This window comes from Dicentrarchus labrax, unplaced genomic scaffold (assembly GCF_905237075.1).
Source record: "Dicentrarchus labrax unplaced genomic scaffold, dlabrax2021, whole genome shotgun sequence".
Taxonomy (NCBI): Eukaryota; Metazoa; Chordata; class Actinopteri; family Moronidae; genus Dicentrarchus; species Dicentrarchus labrax.
This window is the reverse complement of record NW_026136702.1, coordinates 5,559,553-5,582,674: the sequence shown is the minus strand read 5'-3', so window position 1 is coordinate 5,582,674 and position 23,122 is coordinate 5,559,553. Positions and strand designations below refer to the sequence as shown.

Sequence of the window (23,122 nt, the reverse complement as noted above, 5' to 3'; positions counted from 1 at the left end):
ACTGCACATAGTGCAAACAGGACCACAGCAGAGGCAGTTAACATACTGCACTGTGTCCTTAAACCACAGGGAGATGTACTGTATGTGTGTTTCTTCTTAAATTCAAATAATCTGTTGTCTTTAGAGAAATCAGGAGGAGCAACATCATAAATGACACCGTGAGCGTCTACTGTGCCGCAGATGAATGAATTCAAACTAAGACCAACGGATTTCTGTCAGAAAAAGGGTGTTTTTTTTTTAATTCAGATCATTCCTCGTATTATTGCAAACTCAAGCACATTTTGCCATACAGTAGCTTATAACAGCTGATTCCATGTGAAAAGCATAACACGTCAAGCATATGCAGAACACTGTACCTTTTAAGAAATTAACTGCAAAAACCAAAATATGCAAAAGATGAAGATTCTCTCTGAGCTTAATTCCTGTTTGAATTGATTTTCTGAAAACGTCTGCTGTAATGTAAGCGTTCCACCGAAGACGTGAAAGGAAAAAAAAAAAAAAAAAAACAATCCACACAATCCCTTTCAGTACAATGTCATGACATTCAAGGTCCGCTGGGTTGCCCAGGTTTGCTGAAAATGAACAGGAATCACTTTGTATTTGTTTGTTTTGTCTCCATAAGCATGGATCATCCACCCACTCAAGCAAAAAGTCAGCTGTTTTGCCATGTAAAACACACACACATGCTCTCTATAGGCCACTTTCTTAGGACAGAGCACTTAATGGCTGTTTGGAGGGGGAAGGGGGGGGGGAGCAGGCTTCCCATTAGCTGGGATCCGATGATTTGCCGAGTTCAACCTTTACTCCTTTTTCTCCTGCACCTGCACACAAAGGAAAGACAAACACGAGAGATGACGTGAAAGAGCGTAAAAAAACCAAAAAAAACCACTGAAACAATAGAAACAGGATTGTGCAGTTTTGCACATGAAATCCTACCAGTTAAGTACTTTTCTTTAGCTCTGGCTCGCTCGTCTGCGTCAAAATACCACACCGTGATGGCATACCTGCAGAGAGAATTAGAACAATGAGTCACCGTGAAACAGACCCGGATGATCTGAGCGCGTGCAGCGGAGAGACTCGAATGCCGACCTGGTGGCGAAGGCGGGCTGAACCTCGTGAGGGTTCCTCCTGTCTGACCAGAAGAGCAGCAGACGGTCAAATTTGGGCTCTATGTCGGCAAACTGGGCCTTTCCTTCTGGGAAGATTCGAAGAAGGCCACCGTGTTCCTGGAAGAGCAGAACAAGAAGAAACAACCAGTTATGTATACAACTGAGGACAAAGCAATAGCAGGAAGGTAAAGAGAGACGGTTGGAGGCCAACACTAAGTGAAGCCTATGCCGTGATCACGCTTGTGGGTTCGATTCCTGTCGTGTTCATCCACATTAAAGAAAAAAAGTCCAGATTCAGGGAGAGGGGATGTCTCTTAAAAACTGCATTTTTTACACATATAATAAAGATTTTTAAAATACACCTCATATCTCAGACTTTTTAAATGATCAACATAGGACGACAATGTTAAGGAAAAGGGTTGTCCGACTCCAAGGGCTAGGAGGAAAGCTCAGGATCGGAAGCAGCAGCGGGGGGCGGCCTTCCTGTGGAGGGATAGGAAGAATAACTCACAGGAAAACTGCTCTGGCTGGATAAAGGACCTGGAGAGTGAAAAAGCAGATTGCTGTAAGCGTGCCGCTTAAACTCTCACACAGCTGATATGATAGGCCCCTCTCTTCACACGCAAACTAGCAGAAAAGAGTTCACACCCTTTGTTGGAGGAGTAATGCCATTTCCATTTATACTACTTTGAATGAGGGGGAATGCCGGTGGTGTGACCAAACTAAATAAGGCACAATAGGGTCAAAGAAGACAGGAGAAATGTTTTTTTTCCTGCAACACGTGAGCACTGATTTTAACAACTGTTTGCACGTATAACCACACGGTGTCGACGATCACAGTGCGGGCCTGTAGATGGATTTGGGCGAACACCTTCGCCTGCAGGACATGACCTTCTGACCTACGGATGGGTGACAATTTAGAGGCACTGACGCGACGGCAACGACTAGCGCCGACAAAAGCCGACTGTCGCCTCACGTTGCGTTTAGGCAAAAAAAAGTGAGACTAGAACACACTGCACGGACTACAGCGAACGGCCAAGTAGCACGTACATTCTCCGCCTGCGTGAGAGGTGATAACTCTCCATACCAGAAGAGGGCGGTAGTCTGCATTTGTCATTCAATTTCAAAAAAGAACACTGGAAGACAAAGAAAATGTCTGATAAGTTGAAAAAATTTCGTGATTTCTGCTTTGCTCCCTCTCTTGCACTGATTTGCTTCAGTCAGACGGCCAATGAGAGTGATATCTAACACCAACGGCCTCCACCACCGATTACACATGCTCGGTCGGCCAGAAAAAGTTACAGACACTCACCGTTGAACTGGTGTGTCAGCGACTTAAGGGCAAAACCAACACAAAGCTCCCTGGTGTTCAAATGATTCATTCAAACCACTCAGTGACTCAGGATTTTTTCTTGAATTTGTCTCCTGTCTGTACATCAAGCTGATGTTCTCTGGATGCGTACAAGCAGTCAAACTACACCGTGACCCAAACTGGACTGACCTTTGACATTTTTCAAGTTTTAGAAATAAAAGAAAATATTCCTTAGAATACAATAATTCTTTTGATCTGCAGTTTGTATCATTTCGGTGGGAACTGGTTTGACCACAGCAGGTTTTATTTTAGGAGAATACTTCTCATTCTCATACAGCACATTAATATAAAGTTCTATAATTTGCAATATTTAGCCGTAATCGACTACATGGATTTTCATGGATATGCAACCATGTTTCTTTTTAACCCTTTATACCTATAGACCTTTAGGTTGCTATGCAACCATCCCCAGTTTTTCATACTATTTATGGTTGTAATGTTTTCTGCAATAGTATTTACATCTATTGATACCTCTCTATATCATAGGTTTCATTGTTAAAGGTCCAGTGTGTAACATTTAGGAGGCTATGTGTATATAATATATATGTGTGTATGTTGTCATTATTGTATAATCACCTGTATATAAGAATTGTTATGATTTTCTTACAATGAGATGTTTTTATCTACAGATGTCGAAGGTCACCCTCCGCCACGTTCACCATCATGTTTAGTAGCCCAGAAGGGACAAACCCAACCCTGGCTCTAGATAGGAGACGTCCACGTTTTTCACGTTTCACAGACACCGTAGTTTCTCCTTCGCGCTTGAAAGGGGAATGTCAAGAGATCTGCAATTACACTTCTAGATGCCACTAAACCCTAAAACACTGAACTTTTAGTGTACAGCTCTCCATTCCTGCGCTGGATTTAAATGGCTTATTTAAATATATTACTTTATTGAAATCAGCCTCATGTTTATTCTCTCACAGCCACATCAGAGCTGTTCACATGGTGTATTCACAGTACCAATGTACCACCAGTATGAATGTTTATCAGTAACAAAGTTTCCTGTTTAATCAGACCTCATACTGGTGTCATTTCTGTTGACACTTTAGTGTTTAACTGAATTTACAGCTAATGCAAATCAAACATTAATGTTTTTGTGACATCGGTTAGTGCTGACTGTGATTGTTCATCAGAAAGATGCATCTACAAAAACAAGGCACTGGATCAGTTTTAAATATTGCATTAAGTAATGATACCAGGAGGAGCAGCCTCAGTGCTGCCGACAGAGGGCAGACTACCTCAGCAAGGTAACCAACTCCTGTTTACTTCGTCTCAAGGAGTGTTTGCTGTAGCATTGAACCACACTCGCTGTTACCCAGACAACCGTGACTGTCACCAAATCAACCAGGAATAAATCTTCGGTCTTCGGTCGACAAAAAATGTCCTCAAACGCGGCTGTTGAACAATATTCGAGCTGTGTGAGCGTCGAGCCCTGTGCTACAACTCATGCATCCTGCTGTAAACATATGCCTGAATTTCCTATAGAACAGAATAAGATTATACATCATTTTTCTTTGTTTTGATATCAGCATTATATATGTATGTGTATATATATATATATATACATACATACACACACACACACACACACACACACATATATAGCTGCCATCGGCAGCCTTGCTCTCTAAATATCCCACATCGGTTCGACCAGTATTAAGGATTATAACTAACACAACAGCATTATTTAAGGGCTTTAATTCAATATTCAGCTGTATATTTGTAACCGTCTTATCTTTTTACGCTGTTCTTTTTGAAAATTACCCAAAAGACAAGCCCTTTGAGGCAAATTTGTAATTTTGGGCTAAATAATAAAAAAAAAGACTCGATAAGAATCTTATCAAGACACAAATATATATATTTCATGTTTATATTCATGTAGCTGTACTTCAGTGGACTGTGAAACTTCTACCACTGCCCACACACAGAACCAGCAGATGGTTATGAAAATACCAACACAGATTATTTCTAGAAGTTTGGTTTGTAGTGGGTGGAGGAAAAAACAGCGGATGGAACAAAGCGTTTTTTTTTTTTTATGTACGACACCCTGTCCAAGCTAAATAAAATCCAGCCAAACCTGACACCCACATGGCTGCTGAGAGCCTTAAGCACAAAAGGAAGTCACATGGTGTACCCACAGATACCAGTATGAATGTTTATCAATAACAACAATGTGTCTTGTTTAATCAGGCCTCATACTGGTGTCCCTTTTGTTTGACTTTCTTTAGTGTTGAACTGTTGGTGAATTGGAGGCATCTTGCTCACACTGGTAAGGTGTTGGTGTGACTGAAAAATGTTACTATCTTCAATCTGATTCATGTGATGTGTGAGGGTTAAGGCTGTATAGTTATGGCAGGAATGATGTGTCCTGATTGCTGAAAAGTAAGAGTGGTGTAAATGCGTTTGTATGTCTCCACAGTGCGTGCCAGCTGTAGCAGACCGATGACCTGTCCTTGTCTCTCACACAATGTATGCTGGGAAACACTCCCACCCCCTGCAACCCTGAGCAAGGTAAGCAGTTTAGAAAATTAATGGATATTCTATATCTTGCTGCAGCAAAAACATTACTCTATGGCACTTTTGCATCTTAACACACAGCATTCTGTGTTTCTCAGAATAGCAGCAGTTGCTATCTCATCAAAATTAAATATTGAATAGCATTTTTTTTTTTGTGCAGATTAAACCCTAAAGCATATTTTGAATCTGTACTAGTTATAGAAGGGAAAGTATCTCCAGCGGCTGACTCATTTCCCTCCACTTTTTATTTTTGCTTGCCTGAATCTTTTCCCTCCCACCAGCGCGGCTCGTTTCTTTTATTTCTGTCACATGGGTGCACCGGGGAAAAAAGTTGTGACTGGTCATGCATAAGTGAAGTACACCATTTACCACACTTTGGGACTTTGAGCAGACTTGGGAATATAACAAATAATGCTCCACACTTCTATGACTATTAAGCGCTGAAAGCACTTTATGCATACAGAACACATGCAGCTAACTCAACAACCTATACGTTGTACAGTATTGACGCAGTTTAAAGGACATGTTGGTGAAAATTAGGGGATAAATAACTGGAACAACTGAACCTGAACATTCCAAAGCCATGTCATTCTCTCACGGAACCCCGGTATCCAGGCAACCGCATTCTATGAAGGACCGCTCATCACACGCCTAATGAAACAGCCAATCAGAGGCCAGATTGGAATTACTGTCCATAACATGGCTCATTTGAATCACTGAAGCCTGTGCATGAAAAAAAAACAAAAAAAAAAACAGCAGAAAGCATGCAACAGGGCAGCGTGACCCACCTGATGCATGTTGTTATAAGTGTCAACAGGAAAAGAAAAAAAAAAAGAGTTCTGTTGGCTATAAAGAGGTGTGGTGTGCGTACCCGAGAACAGGCCCGGCCATTTGTGCCCAATGTGCAGGTACACTGGTTAAAGAAGACGCTTACTGTGCCTGCGGGTTATGCGAAACAAAAATCATGATAACAAATGCAAAACAATGCGCATCAACAGAGAGGAACAGCAGTCACATGTTGAAACCGGATCGCTATGGAAAATTAGGGATGCATATTGATTTTTTTCAGGCGATAAAATAACAATAATGACTTGCTTCTCATGACCGATACCGATAAGATGACTGATAATTTCACGTTTCTGTATTTTAAAAAAAGAGTTTCATAACCTGTAGTTTATGCATGCGAGATGGTAAGATAGATGTTCTCACCAAATCTAACTGAAAACAAAAACAAATGACAGCTTTGTTCAAATGTAGTATCAAAAAACTTCAAACTTTCATAGAGCATAAAGTCTGAAATACTAAATTATTATTAATATGGACCAATAATTTGTTCAGCTGTAATTCTTACAAATATACATTTCCCATTATCAGTCACTGATGTATCTGCCCTGATAATTACTGTGCATCCTTAATGGTAATGCAGCATCAGTGAACCTTACTTAACAGTTTGAGTACTGATCCATTAGGTGTTTGTTATTTTAGTAGAAGACAGGTCCCCAATATCACTGCATTCAAACTGCCCTATTGCTTGTGTGATGACAGTTAATAATGGTCATAATGGGTTTAGTTCTCAGAAAGCAGACTTATGCATGTTTGTGGTAAGATGCATGGGCTGCATTCTATCACAAACTAGTATCCAGAGGCAAAACAGAGTTTCCTGTAATTACGTAATTTTCATATACAGGTCTGGAGGTCAACTATTTGAGGAAATCTGGGAGACCATCTCTACTTATGAGTCTTGTAAAGTCCTCGGAGAAGCACAAAAACCACCATTCTGTCCCACAGTTGTTACTTTCTATTATAAAGACTGTTGTTACTTCCTGGCCTTTATCATCCTGCTTATCTGTCTCTCAACCTGGCAGATGACATGAGGTAGAAACAAATTTATGTCAACAAAGGTTGTTGTGGTTATTCTGGTCAGCCAGGAGGAGCACCCAGAGCAGGCTAACAGCTGTGTTTGGGCATTGCGGTGCCTTTAAATACTGAATTCTTCCCTTCACATTACCATCAGTAGGTTGGGTTATCACATTCGCTACCGTATTCCACTGGACACCCTCTCTTATACAGTTGTGATGACACGGTGATGGCTGTCAGGCTACAGACTATCTGCTTTATGATGTGCTTGGATTAAATGCAGTTTTGTTTTGATGTTGATTTTAGTATTTTATTGGTTAAAATTGTCTCATCTTTGACAACCCTTAAAAAAAAGGTCCACTGTGTAGGATTTAGTGACATCTAGTAGTTAGGTTGCCAGATTGCTACCAATTGAATACCACTCGCAAAAGGCCCCATTTAGAGCCAGTGTTTGGTTTGTGCGTTCTGGGCTACTGTAGAAACATGGCGGTGCATCATGGCACTGTGGAAGGGAAATATTATATCCCTTTTATACCATGATTTCTACCAATAGGTCCTGAAATCTTACACACTGTCCCTTTACATGTACGGTACAATACTGAACTGTTCTATTAATTTGAATGCATGAATGTTGCATGCCTGTATTTAATTTATTAAGTCACACATGGGCCAGGTGGTTGCTTTGAACACAAGGTGAGTCAGTGACAGAAAGGCTCAGGCTTTTTCAAAGTTAATGTATTTGACCTTTATATTAATATTTCTTCGCAAAACACAGGCAAGTTCATCAAAACACCATAATTATTTGAAATATATATAGTAATTTTACAGTGATACCATAGTAACAGCTCAATGTCTGCCTGTGAATCCACTTTCCTGCAGGAGGAACAATGGATGTGTAAAAAGACAGCATTGGGGCGCTCTGCTCCCTGACTGGGTGTGGCTGGATTAGCAGGATTCTCTGAGTTTTAATGGGATAATAAATGGGGAGAGTGGCCGAGCAGCACGTACCGGCACGTAACCTATAACACTGACTCCACTCGAGTGTGGAATAAAGCAGCATGGAGGATGACGACCCAGCCACAGTGACAGGAACTGTCATGTGTTTCTGACAGGAAGTCCAAGTGGAATATGAAGACCAGACACAAGGCCTTTCTGCAAATGATTTTGTTTTGATGGTCATTTTAGTGATAAATTGAAATCACAATTGAATCAAGCAAAATTTGAAACAGAATTAATTAAGTTCAAATTCAAATCAATAACACTAACGAACATTATTTCCTCCACATATCACTCACATACCTTGGCAGTCCAGTCTTTATTAAGGTAATATATGCATGTCACACACCGCCCGTCGCCATTGGGGTTATCCACATGGCGCACGTATCCTGTCCCGTTTCCAGGGTAACATGCCACCATTGCCTGAAGACAGGAAGATGAAAAAGCATGATTAGTAAAAAGCAGATACGTTGTGACGAAAGCACAAACGTACGCATACAATCTCCTACGTGTCGTTAAACAAATCAACAGGTGTACAGCAGGAACATAAAGAAGGAACCGTCAAGGTCACTTTCAGATTGTGCACATTGGTGCAAATGCAACGGCCGGCGTGTATCCAGTGAGTTAGAACCGAAGCTGTGGAAGCAGCTCAGATTTGCCTTTGTTTGCCCGTGATGTGGATGCAGCAGACGGTCTTGGCACAGTCAGATTGCATTGTTCTTGCCTCACCTGCACTAAGACTGACACAAGCAGAGACTGACACAACACAGCTGCCTCATTATAAACTTTAAACTAGCGAGGAAATAAACCGGAGATATCATGCTGCACGTCAACTTCCCCTTGCCTTTTCCTGCTCTATTAAGACTTGCATGATCTGCTTGGGTGTTGGCAGTGAACCCCTATGAGCTCTTGTAAACTTCTTGGTGTAAACAGCGAGCTAACGCACTCATACAGCACTGTAAGTTCCCTTGGGAATAAGACACACAGACACACAGACACACACACGGTGACTCGCATAATGCCGGGAGGACTGTGACTGTCATTTTCTTCAGAAATAAGACTTCCATGGAAGACACTAATAGACATAAGACATACATTTTGTGAGAGAAAAAAATCCATCTGTCTTCATAATCTTAAATCATTCAGTTCTTCCAGGGCCTGTGATATCAGACTGCATATAGTATATCAGATATTAGACCACAAGCACTGGAGATTACAACCAACACCAAAACACTGTGCGTCTCTTCTGACATGAAAGAGGAGGCGTGCCGCGAACGTGCACAAATGCAGAGGGCAGATTCAGCCCTCATGCACCGTGTCTAAGCAGTGATATGACAAACAAAAGGCAAGTTCCTCCACATTCTTCCTTGCACTTGGATCAACATAAACCATAGCAACATTATTATAAACACTCACAGCAGACTAAACTCCTTCACTTGGTCACGTGCCAAGCAAAATAAAGTTCTCCCAACCACAGAGAAATGATATGGTTATAAGCTGTATTTTAAAATATTTGGACTTGGACAAAATCAACTAAAACTATGTCTAAAAGGTTTATGTCATTGTACTATATAACAACTGTATTGCAAAATCTGTGCGTGCAAATTCTTGCAAGGCTCACTGAGAGAGAATTAAATCATTTACATCACACATACGTCTGAATCTTATTTTCCTGCGCATCTGACCATAGTTGCCTGCGTCAGTCCACATTGTGCTCACATCTTTTGAGTGATGCAGGTTACCACTGGAATGCACAATATCAGGGCCTTCAAAGCCAAAAAACAACAAAACTCCAACATAAAGACAAGGAGAGGTGAGGAGTCTTGCTCCGGCTGCACAGACTGACAAACTGCTTTATCGATTTAAAAAAAAAAAAAAAAGAAAAAAGGGTGGGACTCGGAAGACACGGCTGCTGGGAATAGAGGCGGGTAAGGGGCACGCAAACTGACAAAAGGCTTCCTGTCACTAAAAGGCAATACAGTAAGCGGGGGGGGAGAGAATGAGGGAAAGAGGCACAGACAGAGAAAGCAGAGGGGTGGGGCTGGAGCTGAAGAGAAGAGTGAACGGCTGTAAACTTTGACTCCTGGCCTCCCTCCAGCGGGAGCAGTATTTTAATGGTTGTGCTACGTGCAGAGCGTGAGGAGGGTTGGCTGATCCTCGGCTATGTCACCCCTCCCACCCTTAACTGCTTGGCTCACGCTGCAAGGCTAGAGATGGGTAAACAGTCTCTGCTAGGAAAAGTGTGTTTGTGCGGATTCAGATGTGCAAGGATGTGTGTGTGTGTGTGTGGGGGGGGGGGCTGACTGAAGGTGTGAGAGCTTTGGCACTCAGTGAAAAATCGGACACAGCAGTTTCGCCTTTCATTTCCTTAGGCTGGACAGCTGGTGAAACTCTATAGAGCTTCAACTACGGCAGGAAAGCTTAACTCCAGCACAAGCTCAATTATGCAATTGTGAGCATGCTGGCTAGTGTTGTTAATGAATGATTTGCACTTCTCGAAACCTCAACAAAAGTAAAACAGTAATAAAAGCTTGAATAAAGTAGAAATTAACATATGACATGACAGCATACAAGCACATGTGTACACCAACTATGTGCAGAAAATACATGGAAATGGAATGCAGATATGCTATCTGTAAATGTCAACCTTGTAAGTGAGTGTTTAACTCCAGTTTGCCTTTCATGTGTTCTGATCATGAAGACCCAGCAAGCTGAAGAACCAGGAGAGGATTGATTGATCAATTCCTCAGTCACAGAACCACAGATGGCTCGGAGCTAAAACCCCGAAGGAAAATGCAACTTCGTACTGGCAAGATGTGGAAGAAAATCAATGATCCTCCACAACAAAAGAGATGTATTACTACTGTATCTGCTATTCCCTTTCTCTGACTGCACCACTACAAACTCAATGTAGGTAAACTAAATGCAATAATCTTGACAGAATTCAATATTTTAATATAGCCTGGTTTACACTGCAGGAGGGTTTCCTTCCTTGCCATCTTCACCTCTGTCCTTTATCCCTGTTTGAGCTTCCTTTCTTCTCAGCCACTTATTCTTCCGCATTCTTCGGTGGCCCTCATTAGGAGTTTGACCTCGCTCGTCATGCCGTTTATTTACATTCCACAGCCACGGCTTCGGAGGCCGACTGGCATTTACAGGCAAATAGCGAGGAGTAGAGGTCGTCAAAACTAGATCACTGAGGCCAAATTAAAGGCAAACGTTATGCCACAGACACATATATATGTGAGCATCATAGCGTCATAAACACCAACAGTCAAGGGTCACATTAAAGAACGGTTTCAGTGGCATTAATGTAGGTAATAAAAGGAAAACGACCAGCATTACAGCTCTGCTTTAAGCCTGTTCACTGCAGGTGTTGGTGTTTATACAGTTACTTTAATATTTCCTTTTGTCTTGAGACAACGGCACAGCTGATAGAGGTCATTGTAATATCCTTGAGCATAATCAGTTTTTGTTGGGCATCTACAACAGTTCAATAACTGAAAGATGCTCAATCCCTTTATATGTGAGCTGGACACTAAAGACAGAGGATCTCTCTATGCGGGAGACACTAATCTGTTCCATGCAAGTTGTGCGCTACTGTTTATTTTTCTATCTCATTATCGTATTTGTCTCCGACAACTGCAACTCAAACCTCAAATAAATCAAGCTTGAACTGGATGGGACATGACGAGCACAAGCAAGACTAACATTGTTTATTCGAGGCTAGACCCACAGATTTACTGTAAACTAAAAACAGCTCTTCTGAATGTTTTTCTTCATGTACTCCCAGTTCAGTTTAGGGATACAACTGTGTTCAAGTGCTACCACAGTAATATTAGTGTAAACCAAAAGCTTACATTTGATTGACTTCAAAAATACAAGCTGCTATGGGGTTGATAGAAATATTACAGTGATTTCTCCATACCTCCAATGTTACCACGCTAAGTGTAAACAGGTGACTATGCTGGCAGTTAAAACACTTCATTGGTTAATCAACTTAAGTCAGACATGCAGAGGCTGCCATGCTATGACTTTATTCAAATAATCTGTCTGTATTATAATAACAAAATAACTAGGAAGTAGGGGGACACACAATACTGTCAGTTAAAGTGGGAAAAGCTTGAATTGACATCTACTTCAGTGCAGCCAGTGGAAAAAGCTGCAAGAAACACTGCTCAGCAGGCGTGCAACTCCAGGCCAGCTCCCATACCTTTGGATAATGATGCTTTTTACACAATTAGTGTTTTTGATGTCAACTGCGGCGGTCAGCTAAGAATTTCCTTCCCTTGCCCAGAATGTAAACCTATACCATATGCTGACAGTTTCATGTAGAACAAAAATTAGTTCATGTGAATGGTTCTGTGGAGCTGAGAGAAAACCTCAGTGTCTCTGCTTCATGGGGCCATTTGTGGTACGCCTGCAATTTTGTCTCGACTGCCACAGAATCATAAATAATACAAATTCCATTAAGAAATCAAATGGATATATAAAGCTGTGCCAAGTGGTGTTCAAGTGAAGAAACAGCCCTATTGTCGCTCATGTGGGTGGAGAGGAATTTGACCAGACAGAAGGAGCATGCTTCAAAACCAGTTCTCAAGGTCTATTTCTGAAAGGAAGTGAGTGGTTAAAAGGTAAAAATGCTTTTCATTAACTAACTCCAGAACTGGCGCCTGTAACCAGATAATCATTTTATTTTAATAATTTTATTTATTTCAATTCTATTATTTGTACTCTATTATTAATCAGCTTTATCTTGTAGAGAATGTTTTTCTTAAACCTTTTACAGTACGTTATCATCATTAGTATTTAATTCAGAGAATCAAGAATATTTCACAATGTTCTCCTGAAAGCCGTAGATAAAAAACATCTTGTTCTAAGATAATGAAAACATGATTCTTATTTTCAGGTGATTATACACTAATGAGCACATACCTATGAATATTACATTCAATTTCTGCCAATAGATCCTCCTAAATGTTACACTCTGGACCTTTAACTTAAAAATCGTTTCAGCGGCTAATATATCTGAACATATGTTATGTTCCAAAAAGACCTCAATCGTCTCTGTCCCCAAAAAAGTCCAAAGCTCTCTCCCTGAATGACTACCACCCAGTAGCACTTACTTCAGCCATCATGAAGTGGAGTGAGCAGTTAGTCAAAACCTTCACCTTCTCCCTCCCTGACTCACTGGACGCACTTTAATTTGCATACTAACCAAACAGATCAGTAGATGACGTCATTACCTCGGCCTTCCACACTGTCCTCTCCCACCTAAACCAGAGGAACACATAAGTGAGAATGCTGTTCAGAATTCACCATTGTGCCCTCCAAGCTCTTCATCAAGCGCAGGGCTCAACGCGGCTCTATGTGACTGGATCCTGACCCTGACGGGCAGACGCCAGGCTGTGTGGATAGGCACCACCACATTCTGGAGGGTGGTGAGAACAGGGCGCAGCTGCCATCTATAGAGGACCTCTACCCCTAGCGGTGCAGAAAAAGGCGGCAAACAGGATCATAAAAGTCCCCAATCACTCCAGCCACAAACTGTTCAGCCTTCTGCCGTCCAGCAGACGATACCGCAACATCCGACCCACAGCGCCAGGCTCAGTTTCCTCTCAACTTGGCTTCTTTCTATGGAAACAGATCACACCCGTTCTAATTTACCTAGGGACGTCGTGATTGAGTTTTCTTTTGGCCCCTGATCCGACCCGAGTCCTTAAATATTGAGTATCTGCCGATACCGAGTCCCGATCCGATACTTGTATTTTCTTTTTTAGATAATACAGAGCACAGTGCAAACTTCAACTACATTAAAGTTATTAAAATCAATCCAATGTATGTGCTTGACGATTAAAGAGCTCCGCATTGCATTAAGAAAAAAATGCCCGCATCGAACTCGTTCCTTAAAGTTTTTTTTTCTTTACACAATAGAGTATAAAAATAACAAACCCTCTGTTATCTTCTTTGCCTTGTTGCTGTCTGGAGGGAGTGTTTGTTGCTTGGGTGCGGTCTTTATCTGCGTTACCTGAATCAACTGTATATAAGTGTTTATTTCCGTCGTCTCTACGTCTTTTGCGCGGATCACATTCATTAATTACTCTTATTAGCTACTTGTTTGCAGTGGCCGGGGCTGCCTCTGCTCTTACACAAATAGAGCTCAGCGAGGAGGAAAGAGACAGCAGAGAGAGTTGAAGTTCAATATAGCCGATACCGATCAGTTAAAAAATGCCTTGATCGGTGCCAATACCGATCGCTGAGATCAAATAGGGACATGCCTAATAATACCCAAATACCTCGTATGCTGTTCCATAAAACACTCATGACAGGACAGTCTTAAGTCACGCAGCTTTAATTATGTATGAGCTACACAACTTGGAGGCAATTTCCTCAAATGCAGCAAGAGAAAAGGAGCACACATACCAAAACTTAGAAAAGACAGCGTCATCCAGCAGGCCGCAATAGGACTCTCGAGCTCGTCAATACGACAATATACGTTTATTAGTACTCATTTATATCTGTACACGTCACAGTATGTATATTTTACTACCTGTTAATAAGCTGTACACATTTATATGCATACCTACCAACAATCTGTTCTCACTGTGTATACAACAACACATACTACATTACAGTTTATACTTTTTAATATTATTAACCAGGCTAATACCGGATTACCATATCTTACACTTACATGATTTTTCTTTATACATTTGCTATGTATATGGAGGAAGCCTGAGGCTAACGACTGCTACACTATAATTGTTGTAATAAAAGATCTTGACCAGGCATATTCTTCAAAATTGCTCATCACTGCTACTTTGGGGTTTTGAGAGAGGGGAGCTGCTTCATCAAACAACTCAATCCATGACCAGAAACGAATTAAGAATAAACCTAATTCTCACCCTGTGTTAACCCGATCACTTGGGTGGACACTGTGATGCTATCAGTGAGTCCTCGGTTCACGCGCCGATCTGAGCCGTGAACTGGGGTGGAGCAAAAAAAGGAAAAGCTGCAAGGGGTCTGCTCACTTCACAGAAGAGATGCTTATCCAAACACGAGCACAAACAGTTGGGATGGAGACCTTGTAGTGCAGGGGAGTGTGGGAACCAAGACAGTTTGGGCCCCAGCCCGGGATAGTTGCACTGTTTTATCTGTCAGACAGTGGTGCTGCCTCCAGAGGAAATCCCTGTTTAAAGTAATGACCTAGTTTATTCTTTTCTTCTTTACCGTAGGCTGTGAACAATAGAGGGACATATACAGCAGTGGCGCTACCCCTTCACCCACAACATGTTGCAGCGGAAACACAAGCACAGTTTCTGGTATCATTACGCAAATACTGTGAAGGGGATTGTGTAAAGCTGGCGGCCTTGTACATTCAGCACACTCTGCTGGTGTCTCCCATTGATAAACAAAAGACAAACGCTCAGGCTGAACTCTGTGAGCTGCCTAAAGCTTCATCTGGAATAAACTCAATGCTGGGATCCACTCCCATTAACAGGTCTGCTGTTTCTACTCTTACACTGCGACAAGTCATACAGTCACGTAGGATGAATCAGAGTGTATCAGCTCATCTTCGAAACTGTCCTGCAATCAGTCCGGTGGTATTTATAGCACTGTGCAGATATCTACAGCGCTGTGTCTGTTCTGTGCAGTAACTTCTTAGCGATTGCTCGGTCGGACTGTATGGCTCCATCGTGCCTGTGTGTGAGCCAAGTGAGCTCATTTTGTAATTGGATCAGTCACTGATACTTTCTTGTTGCCAGAGGTAGAAGATTGAGCACAGCGAGAAATATCAGAAGAACTGAATACATTTTGAGTCAAAGTGCTTCAGCTGCTTTGAAGAAAAGGAGTAGGGAAGGTAATACGAGCTCTAAAATCAACCTTAAGTTTACAGCCCTCTCTCATTCTGTACAGAAGCATACAAACAATTATACTTATCAAAGAGGCTAATTATGATAAATTACTTCAATGATATCTTTCAAACACATTTTATATTGAACTGATGTAGTCCACATTATCCTCCGCCCACCATAAATCACCCCCGTCTTCAACTCCACAGACTCAAAGCTCCACTTGGATCGCGGCCAGGTCCTGCTTAGACAGTCACGGCATAGTAAACGAAGAGATAAGCATGTGCTCAAAGTTAGGACAACACCTATGTGGATTTGAGTCAAGTCTATCAAAATGCTTAACGTTTGCTAGTGAGCAGGTGTTCAGACCCCGTAAATAATACAACATATTACAGCCATACAGCGTGTCACATCCAACTACCAGTCTTCCCTTATCTCTCTGGTATGTCACGCATACAACAACAAAAAAAAAAGGTACTATAAGCATCATCAGAAACTCACAGACAACGGGCCTCTAAGAAAGAACAGGCTGCGCGTCGGCTCATACTCGGATGACGGTTATTGTTTACTGTATGATGGTAAAACAATAAGCAGGAAAAAGGTGGCATGCAAGGTTGTGCCTCGGGCATACCGGTGCTGTAGGCGGAAGAAACGAGCGGCTCGAAAACAGCCTATAGCGTAATGTACAGCCGGCTCCAACACTCAGAGGACCCCCACCACATGACTTCCTCTAGCCTACTTACTCTATAGAGCTTTAAGATTTAGGTCAACGGTCAACTTCCTTATGAAAGCACACATGTCCACAGTTGCTCTGTGACATTACGAATGACGCAACAGATAACTCAACATTCAACAATATAAAAACTCTGTTATGTTCATTATCAAACACAACACTTGGGGGGTGGATTTGGTCCAGATTTATCCTGTTTAGATTATACTGCTTCTGAGCATCTGTCAGCAGTTTTCAGTGAAAACGAGAGGCTGTGGGTTGAATGCCATGACGATATACTTGCATGCTGTGAGACAATATGGATTCTGGGATACTAGGAGCCATTAACCCAATAAACGTTGGTATTTTATCTCAGGAAGTTTTTCCAATGGAATTTCCAGAACAAACAATTATTTTCATTAATGATTAATCTGTTGCCTAGTTTCTTAAATCAATTAATTATTTGGTACATAAAATGTCAACATATTAAAATGTCTCATTTTATCAGACCAAGGGGTTTTCTGCAAGTTTCAACCAGTTACATTTGAGACTTCTTAAGACAATGATGAGCATAATTTAAGACCTATTTCAGGTCCATACTGGCAAATAAGAGTTTGTGAAGGAATTTGTATCTGTGTTGATTCCATGATTGTTTGGTTTTGTAGTTGTTACAGCATGATCAATACATATTTTCCACCTTAAACACATTTAAAATCAGGACTGAAAAATGCAACTTTATACAAGTAGCATTAACTTTATTAATGTACTTTAATTGTATATTATAATGATTTTTAAGGCCAGTCAAGATCACATTAACACATTTTAAAAATTCAGACTATTTTAGATAGGGTTTTAGAGTTTTTAAGACCCTGTGGACAATCCTAGACGCTAGAACGAGGGAATGTTTGGCTTTTATGCAACTAATCGATTATGATTTTCTTGACTGACTAAATAATTAATGAAATTATCGTTTCAGCTAGTTGTTGTGTTTCATTTATTGCTAAAACAAAACACAAATTGAGTTGATTTTAATGATTTCCATATACATTATTCTGAAGTATTAGAAGTATAAGTATATTATAGAAGTATAATATTAATTATTGACTTCCTTTTCCACCTATGAAGAGATCTGGCAACATGGCACACAACACGTGTATTGTTATTGTTTATCACAGTGGAATTCCTCATCTTTCAATAAATGCCATATTATACTGTATTATATTGTTAGGAGTACAGTACCTGGGGCCAAACAATAGCACAGTTAAATCCAGTATTTAAAATTTCTACACTGAGCTACATAAAACTGGCACGCTAGACAGAGTTATCATGTTTCGTGTACAACATAACTGTAGTGCAGCTTTGCATAGTAGCAGTAAGAATGTTTATAATGCAGCCTTGGCTTATCAAGCTACTGTTTTAACATGCTGGGCATACCAACATTGAAGCCGGGAGCAGTGAGTCAGTGATAGGACAATCATGCTGCTGCTCCAAACTTCTTTATATGTTCCCTGACAATGCTATAATGGCGTCAGCGAGCCTTCAACATGCTGGAGCTGCAGAGAAACAAACATGTCCTGCTGCCTGCGACTTCCCACAATGTTATCAAGTGAAAAGGGGGAAATGGAAACAATGACATTAAATAACTATTTGGGCAAAATCTTTTTCCTCTATCTTTCCCAACGCAAATTGTGCTTACATTGTGTTGTATCCCTTTGAGCCATTGATACTGGCGGCCGTCCATTTGTGCAAGTCATGCTGATTTCTGCTGGTCGCGGTCCAGGCGTGTGGTTTGCCAAGGCAACCGGGGCAGTAGGTGAGGAAGTCAAGTTCTCAACAGAGTTTGACTCAGAGGCCAGCTGCGTGGATCTGCCGCACAACCTGACCACTCACTGAAATAATGTGCTTTCATGTCTGCTAAGAATCAGCCAGGGAGAAGAACACAACTGGACAGGAGGAGTAGCCTAAAAATAACAGCGGGCGGGCAATCAGAGCTCTTTGCCAGCACAGAAAACCAAGTACCCGAAGCAAGCGAAGGCCACGGGCTTAAATCCAATGTGTGTTCTTTCATCGCTAGATCCCTTAAATGTCAAGCGCTGCGATAACACAACACGATAAAGGCAAGGTGACAAGTATTAAACAGTGGCGGCCCTGGGTGGGGTTGGCTTAGTGTTCAGGAGTATCATTTTTTATGTGCTAATCCTAATCCTTTTAGGGTCTGACTTTTAGCTCTTGCTCTACCTTTGGCTTCTACACTGACCATGTTGCGGGGGTCACAACCTTCGGCTCAAACACTGCTTAACATAGAAGTGATTCAGCAGATAAAACTAAATGTGAAAACAAAAACTGAGTTAAAAACAAGTGCTGATTTAGCACACCAAGTATCTATTGTAAATTCCTCAAAAATGGAAAGAAAAGACCTTGTGAGGCATTAAGATAAGACAGCATGTATCAGATTAACACCAACAGCTCTGCAATAAATCTTAGCTTTGTGAAGGTTATATTGTTCAGGTTTTATATTCTAAAGAGGTGTTCATTTAATGTTATGGCTGCAGTTTATGGTGCTGTTTCATTTAATTGTGTTATACTGACTGATGTTCCTACTATCTAAATCAATATTTTTTGATATATATGGGTGGAACAAAAGCCCCTCTGAAACTGTGGCCTCCAAAATGAGCATAAAGCTTATTTAACAACATTTAAAAGCTAAATTCATGAAGGTAGGACTTACAGCAGGACTGCATAAGTGTTATTTAGACGTATCTATTATATGGGTTTGCATTTCTTAAATAATTGGAAAGAGGATTCAGAATAACTTCTCTTGAACAAAATTGTGTGACAGTCTACTCCAGAGTATTTCCCCCAGGAGGGGCGTAAGAGAGCGTTCTCCTGGGTCCGTCTCATATCACAAGGTCATGGTGGTGACCAGATCTGGTTAAAAGGAGAGTCACAGATCACACACAACTCAACAGCCGCACCGGAGAAGGCTGACATTGCTTAGGGCTGACGTAGGCTGCATTTATAACACACCGCAGTTGGAGAACAGTAACAGTTAGAAATGACTACCGAGGTGTCGGGACAACTTGCTCACTGTCTCAGGAGGAGCCACCCTGAATCGTTGCCTATCACCTCTGATGTTTTCTTAGAAAACGCACCTCCGTGAAACAGAAGCTGCCCACAGTTTCCTCCAAACATTAACTGAAACGTGTAGCTCTGTCTTACCAACTGTGAGCAATACTGAACTCCTTTAGCTTGCCACCTTTACACAGCTGGGTCAAAGGTTGCAGTCGGCTACAGAACAGGGTCCCCGGGGATGATCCAGCAGCACAGTTTAAAGACCTCACACTCCCTGACATGGTCACATTCATCCTACTTCACACACATCATGTTTGTTTACTATAGTAAGAATGACAGCGTCGCGCATCGTGTCATATGCACAATTTTGGTTAAGTGTGTTCAGACGTCTTTCCTTGTTTCTGTGCGTGCATTAAGCTGCAGCACATGTCCATTAGAGCAGCATGATATTGAGAACATGCAGGATGTTTTATAGTCCCAAAAAAAGCCCAAATCTTTCCTAGTTACAGCTCCTCAGTTGTGGGGATTTGGAGCTTTGTGATAGTGAAGTTAATATCTTTGGATTTTGAGCTGGGGTTTAGGTAATTCTGAAAGGCATTTTCAACTATTTTATAGACCAGATAATTAATTGAGAAAATAATCAGCAGTTGCAACCAAACAATCCTGCATTAAATCCGACCTTTATGAACATTTCAGTACTCAGATTCAGTTGAATATGTTTCAGAGAGGTGTCCAGTCAATATATTGGGTAGATAAATATTAGAAAATCAAAACTAAACCCTCTAAAATGAGTATATTGAGTCAACACCTCTATAAAAACAGCATCAACTACATCTGAACCTTACACTCTTAATTAAGGTAGGATTAATTACAGGACTGCTGCTTACCAGAAAAATGTTTTATATGTTTATAAGTCCGAGGAGGAGTTCTGAATGCTGTGTATTAAAGATATAATCCACCTTTCTGACTCAGGGCATTAGCCACGCTTTACTGTGGAGTTAGGGAGGACTCACTAGCCTCTTACACTTAAAGTCAGGTCTAATTAGCAAACAGGACTAAGATACTTAAAGTAATGGTGCCTTTATGAGAGAATCCATATGTCTGAAAGCAATGGGTTTGACCAGTGACCACCCAAATACCTGCAACTTAAATCTTGCATGGCAGGTGTAACTCATTTTCAGGTGATTTATCTAACTGGTTAATTGATTTTCTATCACTTAATGCGGCTTTATTTAAGTCTGAATGTAAAAAAATGCACATATCTGGACAATTATATGCATTTCCCACCTTCTTTCACACACTTATAATTAAACATTTTCCCCTTTTTGAGGTGATAATCTCTATTTTCCCTTGTGCACGTCCCCACAGGTCACACAGAAACCCCCTTTACATATAAAATATACTTGCTTGTGTGTCTCCACCTGCTGCCATACTTACTTTTGTCCTTCCATTTATTGTGTAGTTTCCCAGTTTGCCGTTACAATGTCTAATCAGGTCGTCCATGCGACTCATTAGAAAGCGGATCTTCTCGCAGCCGGGCTCCCTCCCCTCTATCCACGTGATTTTGTCACCTCGGATGTCTTTAGTGGAGTCACTTTTCTGACTGACCAGCTGTCCGTCCGTGAACTTGCCGGTTTTGTGCAGGGCTTTGACATTGTCCAAAATGCCCAGCCCGGTCTCGGCTCCTAAAAAGTTGTCCACCACGCAGATGCCATGCTTGTTCATGCACGGGACAATGTACTCCGTGGCGAGTTTCTGAGGGGATGAGCTAGTTTGTCCGTTAGGTGTGGCGGTGTCGTTGGAGGACCCGTCCTCTCCCGGTCTGTCGCCGAGCCCAGACGCGTCTGCGGTTGGTGGTAGAGCTGCGCTGTCCGCCTGCTCCGGGTGTTTCTCCGGTGCCTCGTCGTCCCCCGGTGGTGGCGGCGGCGGCGGCGGCGGCGGTAGTGGTGGGGGTTGAGGCGGCGGCGGCGTCGTCTGCTCGGGCTTCTGTTTGGGAAGCTGCGCCCTGTCCGCCTCCTTACAAATGAGCTTGTGTTTCTTCCAGTGCTGCTTCTGGTGCTCCTTGCTGCAGTAGAAGGAGCTCCGGCACCTACCGCACTTGAGGAGGTTCTCCATTTTCCCACAAAGTTCACAGTACTGTCGCTCTCGCTCCAAATCGCTCTGCTGCTGCTTCTCCATGTTTGCGGCTCCAACGGCTCCAACGGCTCCAACGGCTGCGCGCTGCCCCTTTAAGTCCGATCCTTCACACGCGCCCTGCTAACCGACAACTTTGGGAACGTTCCACTGCCGCTGCCACGCTACACCGCGCGAGACGGAAAAGTACGACTCAATACATCGCCATTTTTAAACCACACGTAGTCTCTTCTTCACACCTGGGAGCGGCGACACAACAGACGTTTGCCCCTCGGTCGAGCATTTCGCGGCCGGGGCTTCAGGTGGCATTTCGGCTTGGCTAGCTGTCGGTGCGACGGTAGTGCATGGCGCCGCTCACAGTGTGTGTGTGTGTGTGTGTGTGTTCAGCCTCGCTCTCGCTCTCTCTCTCTCTCTCGCTCTCTCTCTGACGTACGCACACAAGACCCCGCCCCTACTCGTGCTGCCTTCAGGGAGCTGTCGGAGAGCGGAGAGTTAATCGATCGTTATGTCTGGTTCAAAGGGGGGGAGCGTGTATGTATGCCCTCTGGTAAATCAATAAAACTGATTTATTTGTCATCTTGTGTCGGTGATTATTCTCTATGACCATGTTCATCGATAGAGTGAATTCTACAATTTAAGTATTTATCCATAAACATTTCCACTTTATGCTGATTTATACTTTATCAATTCTGATTAATAGTTATAGATTACCAAACAGTATTAAAATATATACAATTAGCTCATTACAATGCTTCTTACACAGTAATGCATCAGAATAATTCACAATAATAATAAATATTAATTGTATATATTATAATTATACAATCTAAAAGGCAATATCCTGCATTCTGAGTATTATATAAAATATATATTAAAGTAATTATACGTTACTATACTATAATGATAATACATCTACTAATACTTTTTAAACTTTTGAATGCAGTGCTTTCACTTGTAATTAAGTGTTTTACAATCTGGATTTGCCGATGTAGTAAATCTACATTTTACAAAACATACTTTCTGCCTTTTCTACCTCATCCAGAGTCTGTGTGTATTAATCTCTAATACCAAGATGGAACAATAAAGTTTTTTTTTTTATTTAAATATGATCCAAACTGCATACATTTGTTGCAGGAAACAATTATGTCATGTGTTTTTAAGAGAATCAAAAATGTTGTGACAATAACTCCATAACACAAACCATTGGAAAACCCCAGCAGGTTTGAAGCCTCGAATGTCGGAGCTTGAAAGGAGCACCTGAAGGCACCACCACTCTACGTCACCGTCAGTGTGTTATGCCCTCATTCCTGGCTTGCATGTGTGAAATTCCTCTCACACAACAAAAGAATATTTTGCATAAAGATGTTGGTGCTTTCAAGGTTTCTAATTAGTCATTCATCGGTCGGTTTATAGAGTTCATAACTGCGGTGGAGGGGAGTTTAAAGCAACTATCGGAATGCATACTGCGATGTGTTTTGTTTTGGTTTTTATGAAACATAAA

The 23,122-nt window shown here is 41.6% G+C and overlaps 1 protein-coding gene across 2 annotated transcripts; it reads right to left on the bottom strand.

Annotated features, from left to right (window-relative positions):
- Positions 1-209: 209 nt before the first annotated feature.
- egln1a (egl-9 family hypoxia-inducible factor 1a) lies at positions 210-22,026 on the bottom strand. Of its 2 annotated transcripts, XM_051421244.1 has the most exons (5): positions 20,926-22,023; positions 8,158-8,277; positions 1,090-1,226; positions 937-1,004; positions 210-821 (listed from the first exon to the last, which is right to left on the bottom strand). In XM_051421244.1, exons 1-5 carry the CDS (start codon positions 21,664-21,666, stop codon positions 766-768), a joined length of 1,122 nt encoding a protein of 373 aa, XP_051277204.1. In that variant the 5' UTR covers positions 21,667-22,023; the 3' UTR covers positions 210-765. The 2 variants fall into 2 exon arrangements, with proteins under 2 accessions (XP_051277204.1, XP_051277212.1); XM_051421252.1 differs by lacking the exon at positions 8,158-8,277 and having other exon boundaries at positions 20,926-22,026.
- Positions 22,027-23,122: the final 1,096 nt, after the last annotated feature.